The following is a 23,676-nucleotide window of genomic DNA, read 5'->3' as shown; positions in this document are numbered from 1 at the left end:
GCGAGCAGGTAATCTTTTTCTAGACAATAGATTTTTGCTCGCTGACGTTTAATATTTAAAATTTGTTGGTAAAAGTTCTTTCTGGACGCCTGATTTTTATTCGCCAGCGTCTAAAATTAGAAGACGCGATGTCTAGCGATAAAAGTTGAACATGTCCAACTTTGTCGTCGCGACCACTAGACGTCGTGTTTCTAATTTCTAGACGCTAACAAAATCTATTGTCCAGAAGTTTTTGCCAGCAGATTCGCTGACGAATGAAGAAGCTTGCTCAAAGTGAACAAAAGCGACACCGTGAAAATTACCCTCAACTCACGGTGAAAAACAACGGCACGCGGACAACGGTGGCAGTTTACACTCTGTAACAATCGAATTTATTCCGCATGAAATCCTTGCTTCTTGCGCGTGAATTATGCACAGGCTGCATCGCGGACGGATTGATCGATCCGACTTCCCGTCGGACTCGAGCAGAAGACTGTTTCTCTTTCTCGCCGAGTCGCGTAGCTTTTTTAGTCAGTTTTGTTAGAGTGCCGGTATTTTTGCACACTGACGTGCAACAATTATTCCACAATCGCGGTAATTGGCATTCTTGCGGTAGGCAGGTGATAATAATCGGATAATTTAGCCGGGCGTTTTTCCCTTTACGACGACGACGGACACGATTCGAAACGACAACCTGAGCGACTCGAGATGATCCTATCGTTGAAGGCAACGCTCGAAGGTGTTCTATTGCTCGCGAGATGTCATCTGCTCTATCTTCTGCTCTTTCTTCTCTCCTCTCCCTCTCCTCGCCTCTCTCTCTCTCTCTCTCTCTCTCTCTTTCTCTCGTTTTCTCGTTTCTCGTCATCGCGAAATTTCCTACGACGGAACTGCCGCGTGTGCGAGCTCCCGAAACTGCTTCCACGAGAGTGCGAGAAGCAGAAGAGAGACGGCGGGAAAGGTGGTGGAGGTTGTCGAATATTACCACGGCGATGGGGAATGGTACCGGTCTAGTCGGCCGTTGATCGCGGTACCGCGAGCTACGGTTCTCTCGCGAGTCTTGGTCGCGCTTCTCCTTTCGTACTACTTGCGCACCTCAAGTCCCAGCAATTATCGCTCGAGGGATACGGGGTGACCATCCTTGAGAAAGGTGAGTTTTCTCTTCTTCTTTCTTCTGCTTTTCGATCCTCACCGACCGACCTTGAGACCGGTGTAATTTCCAACGAGCCGAGTAGCGACTCGCAGCTTGGACCCGCCGCGGAAAATAATTTCTCTGTGTTTTGCTGTCGCGGAGCAACAGCGAGACGAGTTTAATGCGAGACAATTTCTTTCTTCGCCTGTGAGTATGAAATGCCTCTTTAAAGTACATCGATTCAGCATCGATTGAGAATCAGTCGTCGCGTGGTACGCTTCCCGTAAGAACGCGACCGGAGGAACGATTTGACGACGACGTGAAGAAAAAGGACTGAGGACGCTCTCTCGAGCAATGTAGATATTTAAACATCCGCCAGCTACATAATTATTTTACGTACGACGTGCCGGCGAAAGATACGACGAACATTTATGTGAAAAATGAGTGTTGTTGTACGCCCACAGAGCTCTCGGAGAGGCGCGCCGCCGAGTCGCGCAATACCTCGTAAAAACGTTCATATTTGCAGGCACATAAATATTCGTGTATCCGTCCACCGACGGGAAAATAAGTGAAAGGCATGTCCTGGTCGCTTCTTCGTTGTGTTTAATTTAATGTATGCTACAAACATCGTGCGCGCGCGCGCGCGTGCGCGACGCTGAAGCCGTACGGCGCGCTTTAATTAATCGACGAATCCTCTTCTGGAAAAAGAGGCACCGGCTGATGAACGGTGAGTCGCGCGTGGATTAATTCGCTAAACGCGTGCCTTGGCATTAAGCGTCGTCGGATCGATCCCACCTTTCCCTTGAAATGTTGCGACCATCGTATGGACGCCGCCGTCGCCGCCGCTTTTCGTGCCGTGCTTTTCGTCAAGTGTGACGTTTCTCTCGTTTCTCTCACGCCGAGATGAGCAGGATGTGCTAATCATTCGCGGATCTCCCGAGGAGGAGATCACATCGCGAAATAGAGCAGGGAAAAGACGCAGCGCGATGTTCGCGAGATGAACCATAACGCCCCGCCAGCGCTCTTCTTTTCTTCGAGTCGCGACGACACGTTAGATCGAGATCGCCGCCTCTCGGCTCGCCAGCGTTCGCTGGCAAAATACAAAGGTTTCGTTGGAAATATCGCGCTTATAATTGCACGCAACAACACGAGGCTCTCAGCGTGCCGACGTGGAAATGCCGATTCATCCGACGACAAGTGGGCCCGTGTGAGAACTGTGTGATATTATGAGAATGTAAATTGCGGTCGCGCTCGAGATCCGCCTTACAAGTGCCTCGCGTTCTCGCGCGACTACGTTCATTAAAATGCGATCGAGCTAATATCCGGCTGCGTGCATGAAAGAAATTGAAGTCTCTCTTTATTCGCGTGGTTTCCCGACCAGCTCGGCAGCTCGCTCGGCTCGCCGTCGAATATCCTACAATTATGCAAAAATTCGAATTACGTATCCACTCCAGAGAGCCGGACGTCCGTTTCACGCGATCGTCGCGGGCACGTCGTAACGCAACGTCGGCGCATCGATTAATGCTGTAATCGATAACATCGCGATAACGAGGGCGAGCCCGTCCGTACGTAAGACCGCTCGCATGAGACTGCGAAACCGCGAGGAAGACAGACGGCAAAGGAGGGGAAATCAACAGTCGGAAAATCAGCCCGAGTAATGTAACGCGCCGTGTAATATCCACATTTTCGCACTCGAGGATAGAGGAGGTGCCGACGTAATTGAGAGAAACGATACTCCGCGGCGATTACGTTGTTAACGTCGGCGTTTTCAGTTTTGCCAGTTACATAAATCCCGATTAACACCCTCGTGCACGCTGCGCGGTAGTCTCGCGCCGACAACAATTTGCGGTGTTGCGCCTCTTAAGAGGAGGAAAAAAAGAGGGAGGAAAACCGCACCGCTGTCTTCGAACTGTTGCAAAAGTCGCACGATCGATCGTACATGCTGCGAGACACGCTTGCGTGTCAACAACTAGAGAAGTTACAATTAATGCATGCGAGATCTCATTAAAATTGTGTCGTCTAGTTGCGAAGAAGTCGAATTCCGCAGAGCGGTTGAAAAGTGCGGATCGTAAATATGTCGTCGTTCTCTTTCAGCAAGCCAAAATCTCCTCGGCGATCTTTCAGGATGCTGCGTCCGCCGATATCCAAAATCTATCCGTAGGAGAGTCGCTTCTGCTTCATCCAAAAAGAAGTATTCTATTTGTAAAGTGATTTTTCCCATAGTCTCATATTCTGAGCGGAGCTCCTTTTGCAGAAAAAGGATTCCTCTTTCCATAAAGCGATTCCATAAAGCGAAAGAGAACCATTGACCTAAAATTTATTAGATCTTATTCTGTTTTCCTCCTATTTCAAGAGAATTTCTTCTTAATTATATCAATTAATTTCCCTTTTACATGAAGAGGAATATGTTGATTTGAATGTCGGCTTCTTTTATTCAGTCATGCTCTACTTCCAGGCATGGACGAAAAAATAACCATACGCTCATGGGTCATAATATTTGGAATGCTTTATAAAAAAGATATGTGCATTGCTGTAATATATAACGAAGATAATTTACGCATATTTGGTAAAATACAGTTTGTAATCTATTGCAAGAAGTTGAATAATATATTCTTTCTTTTAACTATGTTTCATACAATTGGTTATGACGAACATCTTTGTAGTCCATGAAGTCCATAGCAAAACTGATTGGAAATTTATTGGTTATGATGTTATTTCATTCGTGCCTACTTATTGTAGAACTGGAGTCAGAAGTACATCTATATATATTACTTTTCTCTATACATTATAATGTTTTTAAATTAATTAAGTATAATCAGTAAGAATAAAGTACAGTAATATAATCTAAGAAATAATTAAGAAAAGATTAAATAATCTGTGTATAAGAGGAAATTTATATTAAAATCAATAAAATTTGCATCATACATATAACATATAATCCCTCTTTTAAACTTTAAGAATAATGTGTTTATAATATTTTCCTCTTAGTCTCAGAGGAATCCTCTTGAGACCGTATATAAGAATAAAATCCTTTAAAATTTAGATGGTTCTGCTTGTTCTGAAATTACTTTTTTTTGGATGTTGCTCGAACGCGACGAATGAAGCTGGATGAGAGAGAGAGAGAGAGAGAGAGAGAGAGAGAAAGAGAGAGTTCCGCGGACAGAAGTTCGCTCTTTGTCATTATACTTTAGATCGCGACAATTTGTGCGAAATGAGAAGTCCCAGTGCGTCGCTGGGAGTGCGCGCGAAGGAACCGGCAGTGCAAAAAGCAATTTCTCAATGTCCAATATACGCACTCACGTACGCACGCATGCACGCACGACGGAGTTGCGCAAAACGATACCTCCATTAGTCCAAAGGATTGGAAATTGCCTTCATCGCGGTTTTCCATCTCGAGCGAGATATATCCGACGGACTAGAACGAGGCGCGCAAATTAATCTCGCGGAGATCCATTAACGTATCGCACTGAACTCGTAACGAAAAAAAAAGAAAAGGAAAAATGAAAACCACTCTTATATAGCAAAGGTGGATTACAAAATATCGGGCTAATTAATTTTACTTCTCGAATGATCGCCTCGTACGGCTCGGGATTAATTGTTACGGACGAAATCCAGCCGTAAAATTGTCGATGCTGGCTGTTTAACGACATCCTGATTTCACCGAACAATGTAATGACAAAGCGAGCTTCCTCTTTCCGGGCTTTGATCGCCACTTGCTTGTTTGCCACAACTAAACGCCAAGCCGGCAGCTATGACGTTACGATACTTTTGTGATGTAAAAAAAAAAAATACGAGCCGCGAGTGCGCCGACGGCTACGCTCCTCGAGTGCGTACGCTCCTTCGGAGTCAACACCGTTACGTTCACTGACCGAGAACCGCGCACTGTCTCGCCGTCGATTGCGAAAGTCATGCAATTTTACGGCTTCTTTTTCTGTTGCCCTGGCTATTCGCCGACCTGCCCTGTGTCATGTATATTCATACGCCTCTGCTATCACGATGGGTTTTTCCAGTTCCACTTGTTAACGATGGAAGTGGCAATTTTAGCGAAGGAATTCGATTCTATCGCTTCGACGCAGATCATTCGTCGAACTTTGTCGAGAAAAGCCGGCTGTCTCTTTTGAATTTTCTCCTGGAGAAGATTCAACGGAATTTACCGATCCGGAAGGGCGAAGCATATATGAACTTTGGGGATAAGGCGGAAAAATATGCACAGTTGCATATGTAATACCAAAAAAAAAAAGTATTCTATTTGTAAAGTGATTTTTCCCATAGTCTAATATTCTAAGCAAAGTCTCTTGCAGGAAAAGGATTCCTCTTTCGATAAAGCGATTAAAGTGAACCATCCATCTAAAATTTATTAGATATTATTCTGTTTTCCTCTTATTTCACGAGGATTTCCTCTCATTTTAATTAATTTTCTTCTTATATGAAGAGGAATATGTTGATTCGAATATCCCTTTTTTTTGTTCAATCATGCTCTACCTTCAGACATGAACGAAAAGATAACCTCATGTGCTCATATGCTCATAAGTCAGAATATTTGGGAAGCTTTTTAAAAAAGGTATATAAAAAAGGTGTTGCTGTAACATATAACGAAGATAATTTACCTATACTTGGTCAAATACAGTTATAATCTATTGTAAGAAGTTGAATAAGATTTCTTTTAACTGTGTTTCATACAATTGGTTATGACGAGCATCTTTGTAGCTATTAAATCGATAACAAAACTGATTGGAAGTTTATTTGTTATGATGATCTTATTTTATTCATGCCTACTTATCGTAGAACTGTATTGTAGAACTGGAGCCAGAAGTGCATGTATATATATTATTTTTCGCTATATATTATAATAATTTTTTCAAATTAACTTAGTAAGAATATAAAGTACAGTAAGAATAAATAATAATCCTCTTAAAAAAAGATTAAGTAATCTGCGTATAAGAGGAAATTTATATTAAAATCAATAAGATTTGCATCATACATATAACATATAATTTCTTTAACTTTAAGAATAATATTTATAATATTTTCCTTTTAATCTTAAAGGAATCTTTTTGAGGGGTCATATATACCAGGTCTGTAAATATGAAACCGGAATTTGCCCATAAATGGCCCTAGCTGTCAATGTATAGTTACCGTCAAACCGCGTCATTGGTGCCATTTTCATTTGTTGACATCTGACAAAGATTTTCAACTCACAACAATACAAGTTTCATACAATAGCATAGTTTGTAATAGCGTTGAACATGTCGAATTTTGTGCCTGGAAGCTACGATTTGCAGACAGCATTGATTTTCTGTTACCATTTGAAGAAAACTGCTGCGGAATCGCATCGAATGCTTGCCGAAGCTTACGGTGAGCATGCTCTTGGTAAATCACAGTGCTTTGAGTGGTTTAAAAAATTCAAATGTGGCGATTTTTACATGAGAAACGAAGAACGTGGAAGACCACCGAAAAAGTTTGAAGACAGCGAATTGCAAGCATTGTTGGATGAGGATAACGCTCAAACGCAATAATAACTCGCGGATCAATTAAATGTGACACGAGAAGCCGTCTCCATACGTTTGAAAGCTATGGGAAAGATGCAGAAGATGGAAAAATGGGTTCCACATGAACTGAATGAAAGACAGCAGGAAAACCGAAAAACCACTTGCGAAATGCTGCTCGCCAGGTACAAAAGAAAGTCATTTCTCCATCGAATTGTGTGACTGGCGATGAAAAGTGGATATATTTTGAGAATCCTAAGCGTAAAAGATCATGGGTAACTCTAGGCGAACCATTGGCATCGACTGCAAGGCCAAATCGCTGGACGGAAGACAATGCTCTGTGTTTGGTGAGATCAGAAGGGTGTGATCTATTATGAGCTGCTAAAACTTGGCGAAACCGTTAATACTGAACGCTGCCGACAACAAATGATCGATTTGAATCAAGCTTTGCGTGAAAAACGACCAGAATATGAAAAAAGGCAACACAAAGTGATTTTGCTTCATGATAATGCACCATCACACACAGCAAAACTGATCAAGGAAACGATTGAGGCGTTTAGTTGGGAAATACATACTTTCGCATGCGGCTTACTCACCAGACTTGGCTCCGTCCGATTACTACTTATTTGCATCGATGGGACACGCGCTTGCTGAGCAGCGCTTCACTTCTTACGAAAATGTACGAAGATGGCTCGATGACTGGTTTGCCTCAAAAGAGCAACAATTTTTTTGCCGTGGCATCCATAAATTGTCAGGCAGGTGGGAAAAATGTATAGCTACCGATGGACAATACTTCGAATAAAATATTTTTTATCATTTTCATACAATAAACGTGTATTTTCTATACAAAAATTCTGGTTTCATATTTACATGCCTGGTAAAAGTGATGTAAAGTAAAGTAAAATAAAGAGTAGGAATAAAATTCTCTAAAATTTAGATGATTCCGCTTGTTCTCAAATTATCGTTTTTTGGGTGAACGAGTCATTTCTTATGTTGCACGTAATTAAATAAATAGGCAAAGCCACGATAAACGCCGTGTATTCCTATCGAGCGCCGTGAACGTTAGCGCTATCGACGTGAACGCTATCGACAGTCTTCGACGGTATAGTCCTTGGCACCGAAAAGCCTCTTCTTCGAGAAGACAATCCACGGCGTATGGCGCTTTCTGCATTTTTCTCTTCAAGTTTCTTTCACACCGAACGCCTCTCCGTGGTTGCCGCGCCGGAAATTGGAGCACAGCGCGGCATCATCATCACGCAATTCGCAATCGCGAGGCACGTACTCGAGCGGCGTTACACACACATCCTCCTGCGATTATGCATTCCGACTTCGGTGAGAAGCGGTCGGCAGAGGAAACACAGCCGGTGCATGGAGAGACGGATAGAGGCAGGAAGAAAGAGGGAAAAAGTTTCACCGGGCCGGCAAGGCGCGCGGCGTATCTCACGTGATTCGCGAGCACGTTCGTTCCCTCAATCGCGCGCCGATGAAGCTGAATGACTTTACGGCTGGTCGCAGTCTATTACGGGGGCTGTTACACGTTCGTTACGATGACAACCCGGCGACGACGTCGGCCGGGTATACTCGCTCTCACTCTCACTTCAGCTTTTGTTGTTTTCCAACGCGGAGAGCTCGCTTCATGGTTCGCCGCCGGTCCGCACCGGAACGAAGATAAATGCGCTCTCGGTGGAGCAGATGCACCGGTGCGTGACCGGTCAAGGGATATCTTTAGACGCTGCGGCTTCTTGGCCCCCACTTGGAAGTGGAAATATTATTGCGTGCTACCTCGTGCCTCCCGCAGTGCTAAGCGATGAAACGAGATTTCAGCACAATCTCCTTTCTTCTTTCTCTTTTCTCCATCCAAACGCCGCTGGGGTTTCTCTCGCGGATGAGCAAAAGTATCGAGCAAGAGAAGTGCCGCGGGACGACGACGGTCGTCGATACTTTGATAAGTAATCATGCTTTGATCTGTAATTATATAGTAATCGGGAGCCTGCACGACTATGTTTAAGCAGAATTAATTACATCGTCGGTTTTACGTAATCATAGGAATGCGTGACCACTCGCGGCTCGAGTGGTAGTCAAGAAGTAATCGTTTATTAGGATTTACGCGGACGTAAATGTTAAGTGCGTTTTGCGTTTTGCGGAAAAAAAGAAAGAGAGAGAGAGGGAGAGAGAAAGAGAGAGAGAGAGAGAGAGAGAGAGAGAGAAAGAGAGAGCGTCGAGCGAAACCGCGTGTCACCGATGAAAAATCCGGTAAATCTTGTCTTTCTCCTCGTTCCTGCGTCTTCATCTTGATACAAGCCTCCCAGACGCCGATGACGGCCACATGAATCGTCAGTGGCAGTCACGACTCTCGTTATGCCACTGGCCAATCTCGCAAAGGCGAATCCCGCGCTCCCGCTGGAGCTTCCTTTCATTCAACCAGGTCGGAAACTTTGAAACAATTATACGTGTGTTCCAGATGAGTTGCAACTGCCCATTGACCACGTCGACCGGGCCGACGTTGGCTTCGACGTGCGGCGGGCCGTCTTTCATGCTTTTCATGGGGCTGCTGGAGGTCTTCTTACGTAGCCAGTGCGACCTCGAGGACCCGTGCAACAGGCCCGCGCCGCCGAGCAATGTCAATACGAGGTGAGCCCGGCGAAGGCCGTTCTGGACGCCGGTGATCGTTGCTCGTTGATTCGAATATGGGTCATGGGTAAACTAGAACGACGAAACGACAGACCGCGCCTTTGAGAGTCGATTTCTTTGAGAGCCGCTTTGAGACCGCGCGATAACGAGAGAGATCTCGCTCACGAATCGCCGTGGGTGTTACCCACCGGCGTGTGATGTATCCAGTTCTCCCTTCCCGTGAATTTTCAACGACACACAAAAACATAGGCTCGGCCGAAATTGATCGAACGCGTCTCCTTCTCTCGCGGGAGAGAAGCGGAGAAAGGGAGAAAAGAAGGGAGAGACAAATTCCCCGTTGGAGATTTGGCTGAGCCGCCTTTGGTCATCAGCCGCTGATAATACCGTTTGACTGATCATGGCGGCTGCCTACGGTTATCGCGGTTATTAAAGTAGACCAACGCTCGGGAATCCGCAAGGTAACTTCCTCGTTTCGCGTCGTCTAATTACTCGGCTGAGGTCGACTCACTCGGCGAGGCTTGAATTCACCGTTGAGCCGAAGCGTTTCCTCGTGACTGTGTGTCATCTGCCGCGGCGCATCTGCTACGGCTGCTATTGTATGCACGCGTCGAAGATAATAACGGTGCGTCTTCCTTTCCCCGGAGATCTCTTGTCACTTATCGACGAGAGAGATTTCTTCCGCGAAGAGAGCATCTCGCGCGTATCCGAGGGAAGCGTTCCACGGCGAATCCTAAATGTGGTCCCGAGATTGTGTCGCAGCTGCGCTCGCTCACGTAATACCGTAGGAACGTCTGGCTGCGCGCGCCCTCCCTCTCGGAAGTGAGCATCCACGCACGCCTCTATCCGCGGAGTCGTTACACCTGTACGCACGTACGTAATACCGCGGGCCATTGTTCCGATGCGCCGCGCGTTGCGTCACATCTGGCCGCGGCATCTACCCGCGCGCCGCTGGCGCTGGGCCCGCGACGAGACGCGAAAGGAGCAATTCTCTCGCGGGAAGCCTCGAAGACGCGGCGAACCGCGGAACGGCAGGATGTACGCGGGAGAATGAAAATCAAACATGAACAACGGGCGAGATGCATTTCTTGAGATATCGCGAGACGTGGCTGTGCCTGTGTGTTATACTATATGCTGCACTATTTGGAAATAATTGTTCAGAGAAACTTGGAGAGAGAGAGAGAGAGAGAGAGAGAGAGAGAGAGAGAGGGAGGGAGGGAGAGGATACGCTTTTAACGACTCACCCAAAAAAATGTAATTTCAGAACAAGCGGAATCATTTAAATTTTAGAAAGTTCTACTTTTTTATATATGGCCTCAAGAGGATTTCTTTAAGATTAAGAGGAAAATATTATAAACACATTATTCTTAAAGTTAGAGGGATTGTATGTTACATGTACATAATGCAAGTCTTATTGATTTTAATAGAAATTTCCTACACATACACAGATTATTTAATCCTTTTTTAAAAGAATTATTATTTATTCTTATTGATTATATTGGTTAATTCGAAAAAAATTATTATAATGTATAATGAAAAATAATATATTTATATATATATAGATGTACTTCTGGCTCCAGTTCTACAATAAATAGACACGAATGAAATAAGATCATCATAACAAATAAATTTCCAATCAGTTTTGTCATGGACTTCATAGCTACAAATATATTCATCATAACCAATTGTATGAAACATAGTTAAAAGAAAGAATATATTATTCAACTTCTTGCAGTAGATTATAAAACTGTATTTGACCAAACATGGGTCAAATTATCTTCGTTATATGTTACAGCAACGCACATAACTTTTTTTAAAAAACTTTCCAAATATTTTGACCTATGAGCATATTTATGTTATTTTTTCGTTCATGTCTGGAGATAGAGCGTGACTGAACCAAAGAAGTTAATATTCGAGTCAACATATTCCTCTTCATATAAGAAGAAAATTAATGATATAAGAAGAAATCCTTTTGAACCAAGAGGAAAATAGAATAATATCTAATAAATTTTAGATGAATGGTTCACTTTAATCGCTTTATGAAAAGAGGAATCCTTTTTCTGTAAAAGGCTTCGCTTAAAATATGAGACTATGGGAAAAATCACTTTACAAGTAGAATACTTTTTTTTAGGTAAGAATTTATTTGGAAATGCCAGTTCAAACAGCAGACAATTGTCGAAGAGCAAACTGGATACGATTGCGATGGTAAAAAATGTACAGTAAAATTGTAATTTTACGAAAATCGAGGATACACACGGATACAATGTAGACGTACGCTTGTCTGCGTGCAATTAACAGTAGTAAGCGAAAGGCTCTTCTTGCCCTGCGAAAGGCGGGGGAACCGCTCATCCGGCATTTTACCACCGACTTATCTCGCCGTATCCCGTATTCATGAGCGATTCGCGAAATCTGCTTGACTGTTAAAATAACAAGAAGAGAACGTGCCACGAAATCTACACGTGCCGCACTAGAACTTGTTCCACGAAGATGGAAACAGGTTTTATCGCGCTCGCGGCTTTTTTCCAACTCCCGCGATCTGTCTTACGCCTGTCGCCGTTCACACACAATTAAGCGAATCTGAGTCATTAAACGTAATACATTGATATTAAACGCGGAATTGCAAACCGCTAATTTATATCTGATATCGAACGTTCTCTCATTTTTAAAATCTATCGAATTGCAACACAGTTTCTCGAGCTGAATTTCAAAGTACGACGAGACGTCGAAGTCGACGACAAGCGCTGATGTAATGCTTATTCTATTTTATTTAGTCGCAATATCGCATTCTGCATTCTTGCTGAATCGTTTATTGCGATTCATGCTCCGCCGGGAAATGTCATTTTCCAGACAAATCCGCAAATCAGAGTTACTTTCCAGTAATAATTTGATCATCACTACTCCCTCTCGGAATATCATATCGTCGGCGAGAGCGCTCTGTAGCAATAGGGCAGTGGGCCCCCAGCACAGGAGAAATAATCATAACATACGCTTACACGCGTAACGAGAACATGCCCGACTAACGGCTATCGCGAATTACCTCCGACACAGAGTACCTCTCAAGTGAAAAGTACAGCAATCACCGTGGACCGATGATTAGAGCGGGGAGAAAAGTTTCCTCGAGTTTCCCGCCAACAGATTACCTCAGCCGCGCGGCGGTACAAAAGGGATCCGCTTCTCCCCTCGGAGAATTTGCGGAGCACGTGGAGCCGCGACGACGACGATTAACGTTCAGTATTAAATACCGCACTAATCAAGCTGCGAATTGAGTAAAATTAAGCCAAGCAGCGGAGGCTATTATCCGTCGCCAGTATCCTATGCGACTCGTTCGCGGAGAGCCTCTTGTTATCCTGTAATTATTCCCGCGACTACGGTGTCACCGGTAACAAAAGGATCGATCTGCTCGGATCCGAAGCCGAAGAGAGCCGGTCGACGAAAAGAGCGGCGAGAGAACCGCGCGCCGTTCTACAGAGACTCGTGCGTAAAAGTGTGTCATTGTCCCGCACGCTACACATACGGATACGTTCGTGCCGTGGCATTCAGCCGAGAGAGCATACCACGGACACTCGCCTGTGAGATCGTCCTGAGAGTTCCTGAGAGAAACACACCTTTCGCCCGGCATTCGCGCGCGACGCGGCGCGCGAGGGAAAAGGGCGGCCTCCTCACCGCGCGCGGATTCCGGCGGGGTACGAAATTCACGGAGTTTGCTAACGACGATGCGTCGCGACGCATTCATCAGCGATTCGAATCGATACTTGGATTACTCGCGTCTCCCAATGTCCGCTTAGTCTCTGGGCTGAATCGAACTTCCGATTAACGACGTAAAAGCGAGTGAGAAATCGAGTCGATAAGGGCGACGAGAAATGGCCGATCAGGGTAACATATCTCGACTGTGCATGGCTCTCTTTGCATTGTTTTCTTTTATCTCGCGTCATAGAAGCTTTGCTCTCTTCTGCTTTTTATAGAAAATTAAGCTGAAGCAATTGGGAGCGATCGGGAAGATTGATATCGATCGAGTTGCGACAGAAATTTATCATAAGAGAGCGGATAACTGAATTTCGTGATAGTTTGACTCAATAGGGTTGTAAAGTCTTTTACTCGCGAGAGGGAGAGATGATAAAAAATGTAAAAAGGGGTGCTCGTAGCGTTGCTGTTACATCATGAAGATAATATTCGCTGCTCCTCTGAGCCAGTTACTAATCCGTCAGGTGAAGGATCGCCTAATAACGCGACTTCGCTAATTAAGGTGCCTTTCGCAAACGAGCGTGCACCGTAAAGCTGAAAGCGAGTAACCTTCTGCGCCACGACAATCTTACTTTCGAAACGTCGTCTTCTCCGGGTAAGGAGAGTAGGCGAAATTCCGGTTGGCGGGAAGCTTGCCGCGTACGCAAGGTGTCCCTGCCTGTCTTGTGTCCTTTATGTGACGGCGAGTTCGATGACCTCGCGATAAACGTGCAAACCGAAAAAAAAAGAAAAGGTAAAAAAAAAAGAATAAAAACGAGTACTTACATAAATAAATACATAAGTAATATACTTAATATACCTAAATACCTAAGTAAGATATTCATCGGTATAAGTCTTTAGAAAAAGTCTTTAGACAAGTCGCCGAGGCAGAAGGGGGATACATTTCTGTGCACAACTCGCTGATTTACGTCGCGACACGGATAATCGAGTCGATGGTCAGTCGACGATATCTCACCCGCGAGAAACGGAACGGATTCCTCTTTCAGGTACGACTTCGTGGTAATAGGAGGCGGTAGCGCAGGTGCGACCGTCGCGGCCAGATTATCGGAAGAGCCCCGATTCTCCGTGTTGCTACTGGAGGCTGGCCTGGACGAGCCCACCGGCACGCAGATACCCTCGTTCTTCTTTAACTTCATCGGCAGCGACATCGACTGGCAGTATAACACCGAGAGCGAGGACGAGGCTTGCCTAAATAAGGAGCACAACCAATGTTATTGGCCAAGGGGAAAAGTAAGTAGGGTTCAACGCGCCACTGGGCAATCCGCTGACCCCCGGCGAATTCTTACCTCAGGATTACAGTTGCGTCAGATTTGGAAAGCGGCGGTGTAATGTCGTTCATTAAGACCGAGGCTCCGAGTTAAACGCCCCCGGAGATTATAAGCGCGCGCGCTCTCGATAATCCATCGACCGCGCTCACGAGTCCGATCGCGTGTGAATCGCGCGTCCACATGTCAAATGGGACTTTGCGTTAAAGCCGAGACGAAATCACGATAGGTTCTCGGCGGTACCAGCGTGATGAACGGGATGACGTACATGAGAGGATCGCGCAAGGATTACGACGACTGGGCCAGGCTCGGCAATGTCGGCTGGTCTTACCGAGACGTCCTCCCGTATTTCATAAGGAGCGAAGATAATCAACAAGTCAATAACATGGATTACGGCTATCACGGAGTCGGCGGGCCGCTCACGGTCACGCAGTTCCCTTATCACCCGCCCTTGAGTTTCGCTCTTTTGGAAGCCGGCAAAGAACTAGGTGAGTGTAATTGGACGTGGACGGGACCGGCGACTGCCATTTTTACGTTTTATCAGGTTGGTGATAAAATAATTGCGGTTTTTATCGTTTTAACTTTGACGCCGATTTTTCTAATTATCGTTATCTTTTTCAGAATTCTATCTTGTAGGAATAAATAAACTTGTCTCCCCTTGGGAGAAATGTGTGCAGGCCAATGGTCTTTGTTTTGATTAATAAATATAATTTTTAACTGATATATGCATCTTTATATTCGATACGTAAAACGGCAATTATTTTTGCACCAATCTAATAAGACACGGTGCTGCTATTGGGAGATTGCCCGGGATGTTGAGATTATGTCCATTTTCTTGCTATGCGTTCGATTAAAGAGGGAATTACATGCGAAAGGCCGTTTTCAAAGCTATTTTTATTTTTATTTTTATAAATTTTTATGTTTATAAATTGTTTTAACAGAAACGGTAAGATCAATGGATTTGAAATTTTCACAGTGTATTCATTAATGTTCAAAATATAAAATAAATTTTATTAAATCACGAGAACTGATCCAATTTGTAATTATAGATAAAAATCCGTTTGCAAGCTCTATATTTGCTGTCGACATAATTCCGGGCCTCTCTCACTACTCTGAAACCAAAAACTGAGAAAGATTTTTAAAATATACAGTTGCCATTATAGCCCGTATCAAGATGAAGGCAGTGAAGCCAAATTTGGAAAAGTAATGACTGTACAAAAAAAAGGTATCAAAAATAAAACTTTGTTCAACTTATAATCATGTCCAAAAAAAATGAATAAAATAAAATATGATTATGTTTGAGGTAGGAGTGCGAAAACTACATGTCTATTGTATATTGTGTAAAAATTTCAAGTTATTCGGTTCAGTAGTTTCTGCGTATAATCGTATCGACAGTTTAAGTAAATGATGTTTTCAGATAAACGCATTTAAAGTTTTATGTTGTGCTTTTTCCACACAGATAGTAACAAGTTTATTTTATACTTTAAACATTAATGAATACACTGTGAAAATTTCGAGTCCATTGATCCTGCCGTTTCTGTTAAAAAAATTCTTAAAGAAAATAGCTTTGAAAACGGCCTGCTCTGCATGCAATTCCCCCCTTAAAAGTCGACATAATTCATAACAATAATTAGCGAGAAATAATAACTGGTGGCAATAATTAGTAATGGATAGTGGTGAGCGGCGGAGTATAATCGGAAAAAGAATCAATAACAATGAATAATAGATACTTAAGAAGTAATTCTGATCTCTGTGCGTCAGGATACGACACGGTCGATCTGAACGGAAGGACGCACACGGGATTCGCCATAGCGCAGACCACGTCGCGAAACGGCTCACGGCTGTCCACGGCACGCGCTTTCCTCCGTCCCGCCAGGAATCGGCCGAACCTCCACATAATGCTCAACTCGACAGCGACGAAGATCCTCTTCGACGACAGCAACAGGGCGGTCGGCGTCGAGTTCGTGCACGATAACATGCTTAAGCGCGTGTCGGTGGCGAAGGAAGTCGTCGTGAGCGGAGGTAATGTTTTCGCTCGACCGATTACGATCACTTACGAAGAACTAACGACCGTTCCTGTCTCTCGCGTCCAGGACGCGAAGGAAAGCTGGAGAGGAGCGCTCATGCTCCTTTCCACGACGAAGGTCGCGAAAGGAATAAACGATAGGAATCTAAGTTTAGAAACGTCACATCCCGCGGAGGCAGTCTTAATTACTCATCCTTCCGCAAATTGTCTCTCTCCCGGCGGCGGCGAGAGAGGGGGAGGGATGGTAATCGCGCGTATACGGTTTCTCTCGAACAATACGGATTGTGCGCCGGTGGGCGCCGGTATCGTCGATGTCCTTGAGCCGAAACCGGAGTTCGCAATCACGTTGGGGGAGAGAGGGGGAATGATGGGAGATACGACGCGTGCGTCGACGACGAGCTCAGCCGCGCGGAAAGAAGAGAAGAAACTGATCTCTCGGAGATAACGGTTCTCGCGCGCAGGTTAATCGCGGATTAATCGGCAAATTGTTAGATATGATTTACGAGCGATTACACGCCGCCATCCTACAATCCATCTCGCTGGAGCTTTTAATTCAGCTAATTGATGCGCTCGTGCTATTACGCGGTATTCCGCACGCACGAGCGACCGCTGATTATACGGATCCTCCGCGTTATCGCGGCAACGGCACGAGTCCGTGTAATTGGGCCGTTTAACGTTTTGTTTGTCATAGGCGCCGTTAACTCGCCGCAGATCCTCCTGAACAGCGGCTTAGGACCCCGGGAGGAGCTCAACGCGGTGGGTGTGCCGGTCGTCCGTGATCTTCCGGGAGTCGGCAAGAATCTCCACAATCACGTAGCCTACGCTCTGGCCTTTACCATCAACGATACCGACACCACTCCTCTCAATTGGGCGACCGCCATGGAGTACTTGCTGTTCAGGGACGGTCTCATGTCGGGCACAGGTAATAAAGCGTAATCTACATCGCAAATATCGACGGCGTCTTTATTATCCTTCGTCGAATTATCCGCTTCGTACAAATCTGCTTCGGGTTGCTCGTTGACTCTTCATCAGTCGTTTATTCTCACTCGAACTCGAGGAAATTCTTCGAGCGAAGAACTTCCTTGTTCCTCCATATTTCTTTACAAAAAGAAATTACATTACTCTTACGAGAGAAAGTTTTTCTCGCCGATTTTACCGAGCCTCGAATATCGTAGGGAGAAAACTCGTAGATAAAAATAATATATCTATTGGGGGTAGAGTCTTTTCGTTATTTTAACCCTTCAATTAGCGCAACTATAATATTGCTACGTTAATTGAACGAAATTTAATTATGATTCTAAATTAATTAGCAATATTTCTTTACAGTATATGTCAATTTTCATCAAGATACCAAACTTACCCTTAGAAAATAGCAGCCTTCGAACCAAGTGAAGAACACATACGTCATTTTATGTTACTTAAGCTTCATTGTGGATCGGATAAAATTTCGTTCTATTAATGTAGCTATATTACAATTGTGCCAATTAAAGGGTCAAAAAACGGAAAATATCGTATCCAAAAATAAGAGTCTAATTCCTCGCACGTTTTGGTGGCCTCGACGAGCTCTCGCAACCACTCTGCGATCTACAAGCGAGACAGACGTCGCGCTCCAAGTAGATACAGACGGTCGCGTCTGGTCGAAGTACGGCAGTAGAGACGACGGGCGCAACGCGTTTGTGACTACTTGAAGCGCAGCGCTCGCAGCTCGTATTTCAAAGGTGCGATTTCAGTGTAAAGGAGACACGTCATTCTTGTCTCTGGCTTTTCTACGACATTACTCGAGATTACTTGGCGCTATTGGTACTTCCTTTGTTTGAGTAACCTCGTGCTCGCAGTACTCGATGTGTCGTCGGTATGATACTGAAGGTGCCACTTCGCTCGACATAATAACCGTCGTCCGTGTATTTCTCGCAACTAAATAATGCGATCGAACTCGTACCTCGAGGTAACGTCGGCGATTGCTCTCGCTAGGGACCACAATCGCATTGATCCGACAGACACGAGGAACGACCGCGTCGTCGGGGGCGCCGCCTCGGTGCAAACGCCACGTTTTCCTGTTTACCGTGTCGAAGATGTTGCATCTCGGGGCATTAATTCGCGGACTTCGTGCACAAGCAGTGAAAGTATATTGCACAATGATCACGTTCGTCGTGTCTGCCGATCCGACGATTACGTGACTGTCCCAACCCCAATGGGTCTATTTATCGTCATTCAGATCGCCGGACCAATTTAAAACCGGTCATCACTTCACGCTCGTGACTCTGCTCTCTTCATGGTCCGTCAGCTGAAATTAACCGCTGATCCCGATTCCTTGACGTTATTTCACACACACACACACACACAACACATACACACACACACACACACACACACACACACACATTTATAATAATTTGTAATACACTCGAGGTAATTTTTTGAACAGCGTCGAAATGAGGTTTTCATGAGGGGAAGGGGAGAAAGAGAGTCCAAAAAAGAACGCAGAAACGTGGTCATATGTGTGCAAAATCATTACAACTAAATGAACCTTATGCGCATAAATGCCAGCGTTTATCGAATACGTTTCTGCGAGAGGCAATCTTACGTCGTGCCATCAGCGATGCGCGTGCGCGCGCGGTGACATTTCCCTCGTTATAAACCGGACGATACTATCCATTAATATCGGCATTACAGCCGTTGATATTCCCATAAATTAATATTAGCCACTCTAACCTGCGGAAAACGGCCACCGTCTCTCTCGCCTTTCCACGTCTCTCCGAGGCGCTCGTTCGCATTTACATTTCTCCCATCGCCACGGTTAAATTATTACATCGCACGCCGTTGACCGGCGTGGTTTACCGCTCAGGAAGGCGTATACGTACGTCGGCTGCGGTCGTGCTTGCGCGAGTATTCGCGTTTGTTAGCGGCCGCTGGTCGATAAACAATACGGAAAGAAGGTATGCGCGAGAAAGTCGCGGCTCTCGCGGGGCTGCTGCCGGTCCCTTCTCCCCTTCATCCCGCGACCAGTGTTTTCATCTCTTCCGCTCGTCCAATTAATGCGGCTAATTAGGCTACCGAAGGCCGCATCGGGGAGTGTTAACTTTGTTCCACACTCGCGCGCTCTACTTTGGATCATTAATCAAAGATGCCGGGTGGAGGAGAAGGGCGCTCGCGCGACAGCGGCACGAGCGGGGAACGCTGTCCGTTGGGAATGAAGCGAGAGCATAATTTCACAGCGTCGAGAATTCGCCCGAGTAAATTGTCCGGGAATTTATGCAAATATCTCGGCGTATGTCCGTAAGTAACGTGTATATCCCTTTCACGATACTCGCTCGCCCCGCTCATAATCCGGAGCGCTTTTTAAGGTATTCGGCACGATCGATCGCCCCGAGCTGAGCTGGTTCTTAACGAGCGTCACCTCGGGGCTGAACTCCATATTGGCTCTCTCTCTCTCTCTCTCTCTCTCTCTCTCTCTCTCTCTCTCTCTCTCTCTCTCTCTCTCTTTCTTTCTCCTTTGCTCCCTTCAGCACGAAACGCCGTAATAGTGCTAAATGCGAGCCTCGGAATCGCTTCTCTTACGTCGGTTTTATCGCGGCTGACTGCGATTCGTGGACGAACCGCGACTCGACGAAATTACATAAGGGCTCCGGAAATGCCCCCGACGCGCGCGAATATGCCGTTGCGAAGGAACGAACTTGTCGATCGCATCTCGATTTCGCAACACCGACACCGACCGTTAGCTGTGCCACGAGTTCGGGGGTAGTGATTAATTACTGGTCGAAATGAAACGTATCGGAACGATCGGAACCGTCATCCATCGATCAGAAAGGCCGACGATACGATCGCTGTGATTGATCGGTGCTTCGCGAGAGAAAAATTACGCAGATGCTGTTAATTTCTAAGGAGCGATTCTCGGGAAGAGATAGATCGCGATCAACACTAGTCGACGTTTGACGTTTGGCAGCGATCGATCATAGGTACCATTTCTGGTGAAATGTTAGATGATATATTTTGTAATGTACGATCATACAGAGTGCGTACGATAATTTTTGATGCTCTAAAGCAGAATTTCCCAACCTTTTTTGTATTTCGCACTCCTAAAAATTTATTAATAAACCTTCGCACCCCCTAGAAAAAAAATTATTCGTATGTTTTATGGTAAAAATTAGTTGTTAGGGCTTTAAGGTAAGAAGTTAAAAATCAAAAATGATAAAAAATTATTCAATTTTTTATTAAACCATAAAGAGTTCAGTAATGTATTGTAGAATATAAAGAAAAAATTTATAGAACTAATGCATTTAATTTGTAATAATTTATTATTACATAGTATTGTTTTATAGAAATTAACCATCATTTTAATATTATAAAATTATCATCGTATCAAGTTTCGTATAGTGATACGTAATGAATATATACGTACAGATATATAAAAAAATATATAATTTTAATAACATTTTTTTTTTAATTTGATGGTAAAAAAGTGCGGGATTATTCCAGAATTCATTTTAATTATTATTAATCACAATCACTTTTCCTCGCACCTCCAAGAATGTTTTTTCGCACTCCCCAGGGAGTGCGAGCGCTCCCGGGTTGGGAACCCCTGCTCTAAAGTATTTTGTGCTGAATGATATGCGTGACGTTTCATGAAAGGTATGACATTTTAGTTTATGGTAATTTGATGAGTTGACAACTGAATACCCGCACTCCGTCCGCCAGGGATCTCCGAGGTGACGGCGATGATCAACACCAAGTTCGCGGATCCGCGGGAGGATCATCCCGACGTTCAGTTAATCTTCGGCGGTTACCTGGCCGATTGCGCGGAGACCGGCATGGTGGGCGAGAAGAAGGGCGCGAACCGCAGCGTATACATCATCCCGACGATCCTGCACCCGAAGAGTCGCGGTTATCTGCGCTTGCGAAACAACGATCCACTCTCGAAGCCGCTGATTTACCCCAAATACCTGACTCATCCCGACGACTCAGCCGCTCTCGTGGAGGCTGTTAAGTTCAGCGTCAAGCTAGCGGAGACCCAGGCGCTCAAGAGGTTGCACGCTTTCACTTCTTTTACTAAATTATGCGGACACGAAAGTGACGTTCTCAACGAGAGATAAGAGCGATATTAATTATGTAGTTGCATAGTTTTAAAGCGAGGATGTTAATTGTGATGAAGTAAACATTTTTCTTTCCGTCTTTGACGGGAGACGGGAGGGAGAAATTATTAATTATTATTAATTACTTATTATCAATTATTTATTATTAATTATTTATTATTATTGACTCATAATTTATTATCGCTATTTTATAATTATATCATATATACAGGGAGTTAATATATTCGGCTGAGATGTTTTTATAACGATTCTTTTTTTATAACGATATTTTTATTGCGATTTCTTTCTCTCTTATTCGAGCACGTTATATAACGTGCTTATTTATATTTCTTCTCGAAATATTCTACGCCACGAAGCGACATATCTTTCAATTAATATGAGCTTGCCATCGTTAGCTTTGCCATCGAGAGCACAAGCACGAATTTGCGAATCCTAAACTTGATTGAACTTTCATTCAATCTCTCAGGTACGGATTCGAGCTGGACCGAACTCCGGTGAAGAGTTGCGAGCACCTCAAGTTCGGCTGCGACGCTTACTGGCATTGCGCGATCCGTCATGACACGGCTCCCGAGAATCATCAGGCGGGTTCCTGCAAGATGGGTCCCCCGGACGATCATTTGGCCGTGGTTGACAATCAACTGCGAGTCAGGGGGGTGCGAGGCGTGAGGGTGGCCGATACGAGCATCATGCCGCGAGTGACATCCGGCAATACGAACGCGCCGGCGATCATGATCGGTACGTAACGACTTTCGTCGGGTACAGTATTATTACTTTTGTCTCTGACAAGATATTTTCAGCTAAAACGTTTCAGCTAAAACAATAATCTATATGATGAAATATTAGATGAGTTCAAAAGTTCAGACGACTTTCTTCAAAAAGGTCGCGACTGATCCAGTTGCTGACCTAACAATGCTTGCAAATATGTAAATGCACAATATATCAAAAATAATAGAAAACAACAGCGATTATTTCGGCGATTAATAGGAAAAGAATAAGACGTTTTTGATTAAATTACTCACAAGGAAAAATTTTTCAAACAAAAATTGTACAGTATAAAAAATTTTTTGTTCAAAAAGTTATGTCCTATCTACGATAATTATTGAGATAACATAAAGGGGATGAAACTTTGAGGGGCAATTTCATCCCTTAAACCTGAGCCATTGTCGATAAAAAAAATATGAGTCTCTTATTTTTGGCTACTCTACAAATATGCCAAGTTTCGTCGAAATCGGAGACACACACTTCGCGGATGTTCTTTGTTAGTCCATTTTTCTGTCACGAAATTCACCGAAACTTTTGCACTTGTTCAAAATTGTCTATATAATATATATATATATATATATATATATTATTTTATGTACAGGTGAAAGAGCAGCGGACTTCATCAAGAGGACCTGGATCGGTTGATTCGAACTTGCTTGACGTTCGATTACGATGTTCTACTACTTCGCGAGAAGCACCGTGGTTCCAAGCGACACGAATATCTGAAAGATGTCGCGAAGGAGTCTGAGTGACGCTTATCGATTATTCAGACGATTCTTTGGACGTTCTTCGGATCTTCGAGTTATTTCGAGTCTCCCATTCTAGTATGTATATTTCGCGGGACACAAATCCATATTCTCCCGGCGATCTTAAAATGTTTGTCGACGATTAATCATTACGATCCGTGGCTGCAATTAACCGTCGAATTATCCGTTCGTTACGCGCGTACTTCGCAAGACTCGGAGCATTATTTAATCTCCGTTTATCATCTCGCCTCTTTCGGCATCTTTCGGTATCATTCGTCTGTTGTGTGTGCGTGGAGCGGTTTCACCCAACAATTTCGCCGACAAGACGCGAATCGTGTTACCGGTTTTTCCCAGCTGCAGTCTAGATTTTTATCTCACGCCCGTTCTCGGCATACCGAACCTTAGTTAAGCACTCCTCGCGGTAACAGGCTATCGGTGATCGTAATCTCTTACCAAATAGATCATTCGCCGCGAATCGCGAGAACTCTCGACAAGCAAAGGCATCCGACCGCAATCCTGCTCCGTGTCTTCACCGAGTGAGTAAAATAAGTGAACTCGCTACTGTAAATAGTACATTACCGCCACAGTGTATTCCCCCCCCTCCCCCACGAATCACTTGTAAGATGATGTACAAATAAAGAATGTCCTATCGCGGAAGAATATCCTTTCTCGCTATATCTCAGCGGAAGTGTGCCGTTGTGAGCTCCGCGTACATTCGACGACGGAAACGTGTCACTTGCCGAGGAGTTTACCCAGCGCAGATTAACGCAACACTTCGCATTACCCGTCCGTTATCTTCGCTCGTCTTCGCTCCTTGGAGTTGG

General features: G+C 44.6%; 1 protein-coding gene across 1 annotated transcript; it reads left to right on the top strand.

Annotated features, from left to right (window-relative positions):
* The first annotated feature begins 942 nt into the window (after positions 1 to 942).
* On the top strand, positions 943 to 23,595 carry LOC105183392 (glucose dehydrogenase [FAD, quinone]). The gene is made up of 9 exons (XM_011141463.2): positions 943 to 1,126; positions 9,056 to 9,225; positions 13,950 to 14,193; positions 14,458 to 14,716; positions 15,990 to 16,250; positions 16,946 to 17,176; positions 20,950 to 21,277; positions 21,811 to 22,079; positions 22,708 to 23,595. The coding sequence occupies exons 2-9, from the start codon at positions 9,056 to 9,058 to the stop codon at positions 22,749 to 22,751; spliced, it is 1,806 nt and encodes a 601-aa protein (XP_011139765.1). The 5' UTR covers positions 943 to 1,126; the 3' UTR covers positions 22,752 to 23,595.
* The last annotated feature ends 81 nt before the right edge of the window (positions 23,596 to 23,676 follow it).

The sequence above is a fragment of the Harpegnathos saltator genome, unplaced genomic scaffold (assembly GCF_003227715.2).
Source record: "Harpegnathos saltator strain DR-91 unplaced genomic scaffold, Hsal_v8.6 scaffold58, whole genome shotgun sequence".
NCBI classification, from domain to species: domain Eukaryota; kingdom Metazoa; phylum Arthropoda; class Insecta; order Hymenoptera; family Formicidae; genus Harpegnathos; species Harpegnathos saltator.
This window is presented reverse-complemented; position numbering and strand designations above follow the sequence as displayed.

What these genes read in the sequence shown, in the direction of transcription:
- LOC105183392 (XM_011141463.2), top strand. Translation starts at nt 9,056, where the DNA reads ATGAGTTGCAACTGCCCATTGACCACGTCGACCGGGCCGACGTTGGCT. An exon ending in GTTATTGGCCAAGGGGAAAA is followed by an intron (nt 14,194 to 14,457) that starts GTAAGTAGGGTT and finishes AAATCACGATAG; the next exon opens with GTTCTCGGCGGTACCAGCGT. An exon ending in GGAAGCCGGCAAAGAACTAG is followed by an intron (nt 14,717 to 15,989) that starts GTGAGTGTAATT and finishes TCTGTGCGTCAG; the next exon opens with GATACGACACGGTCGATCTG.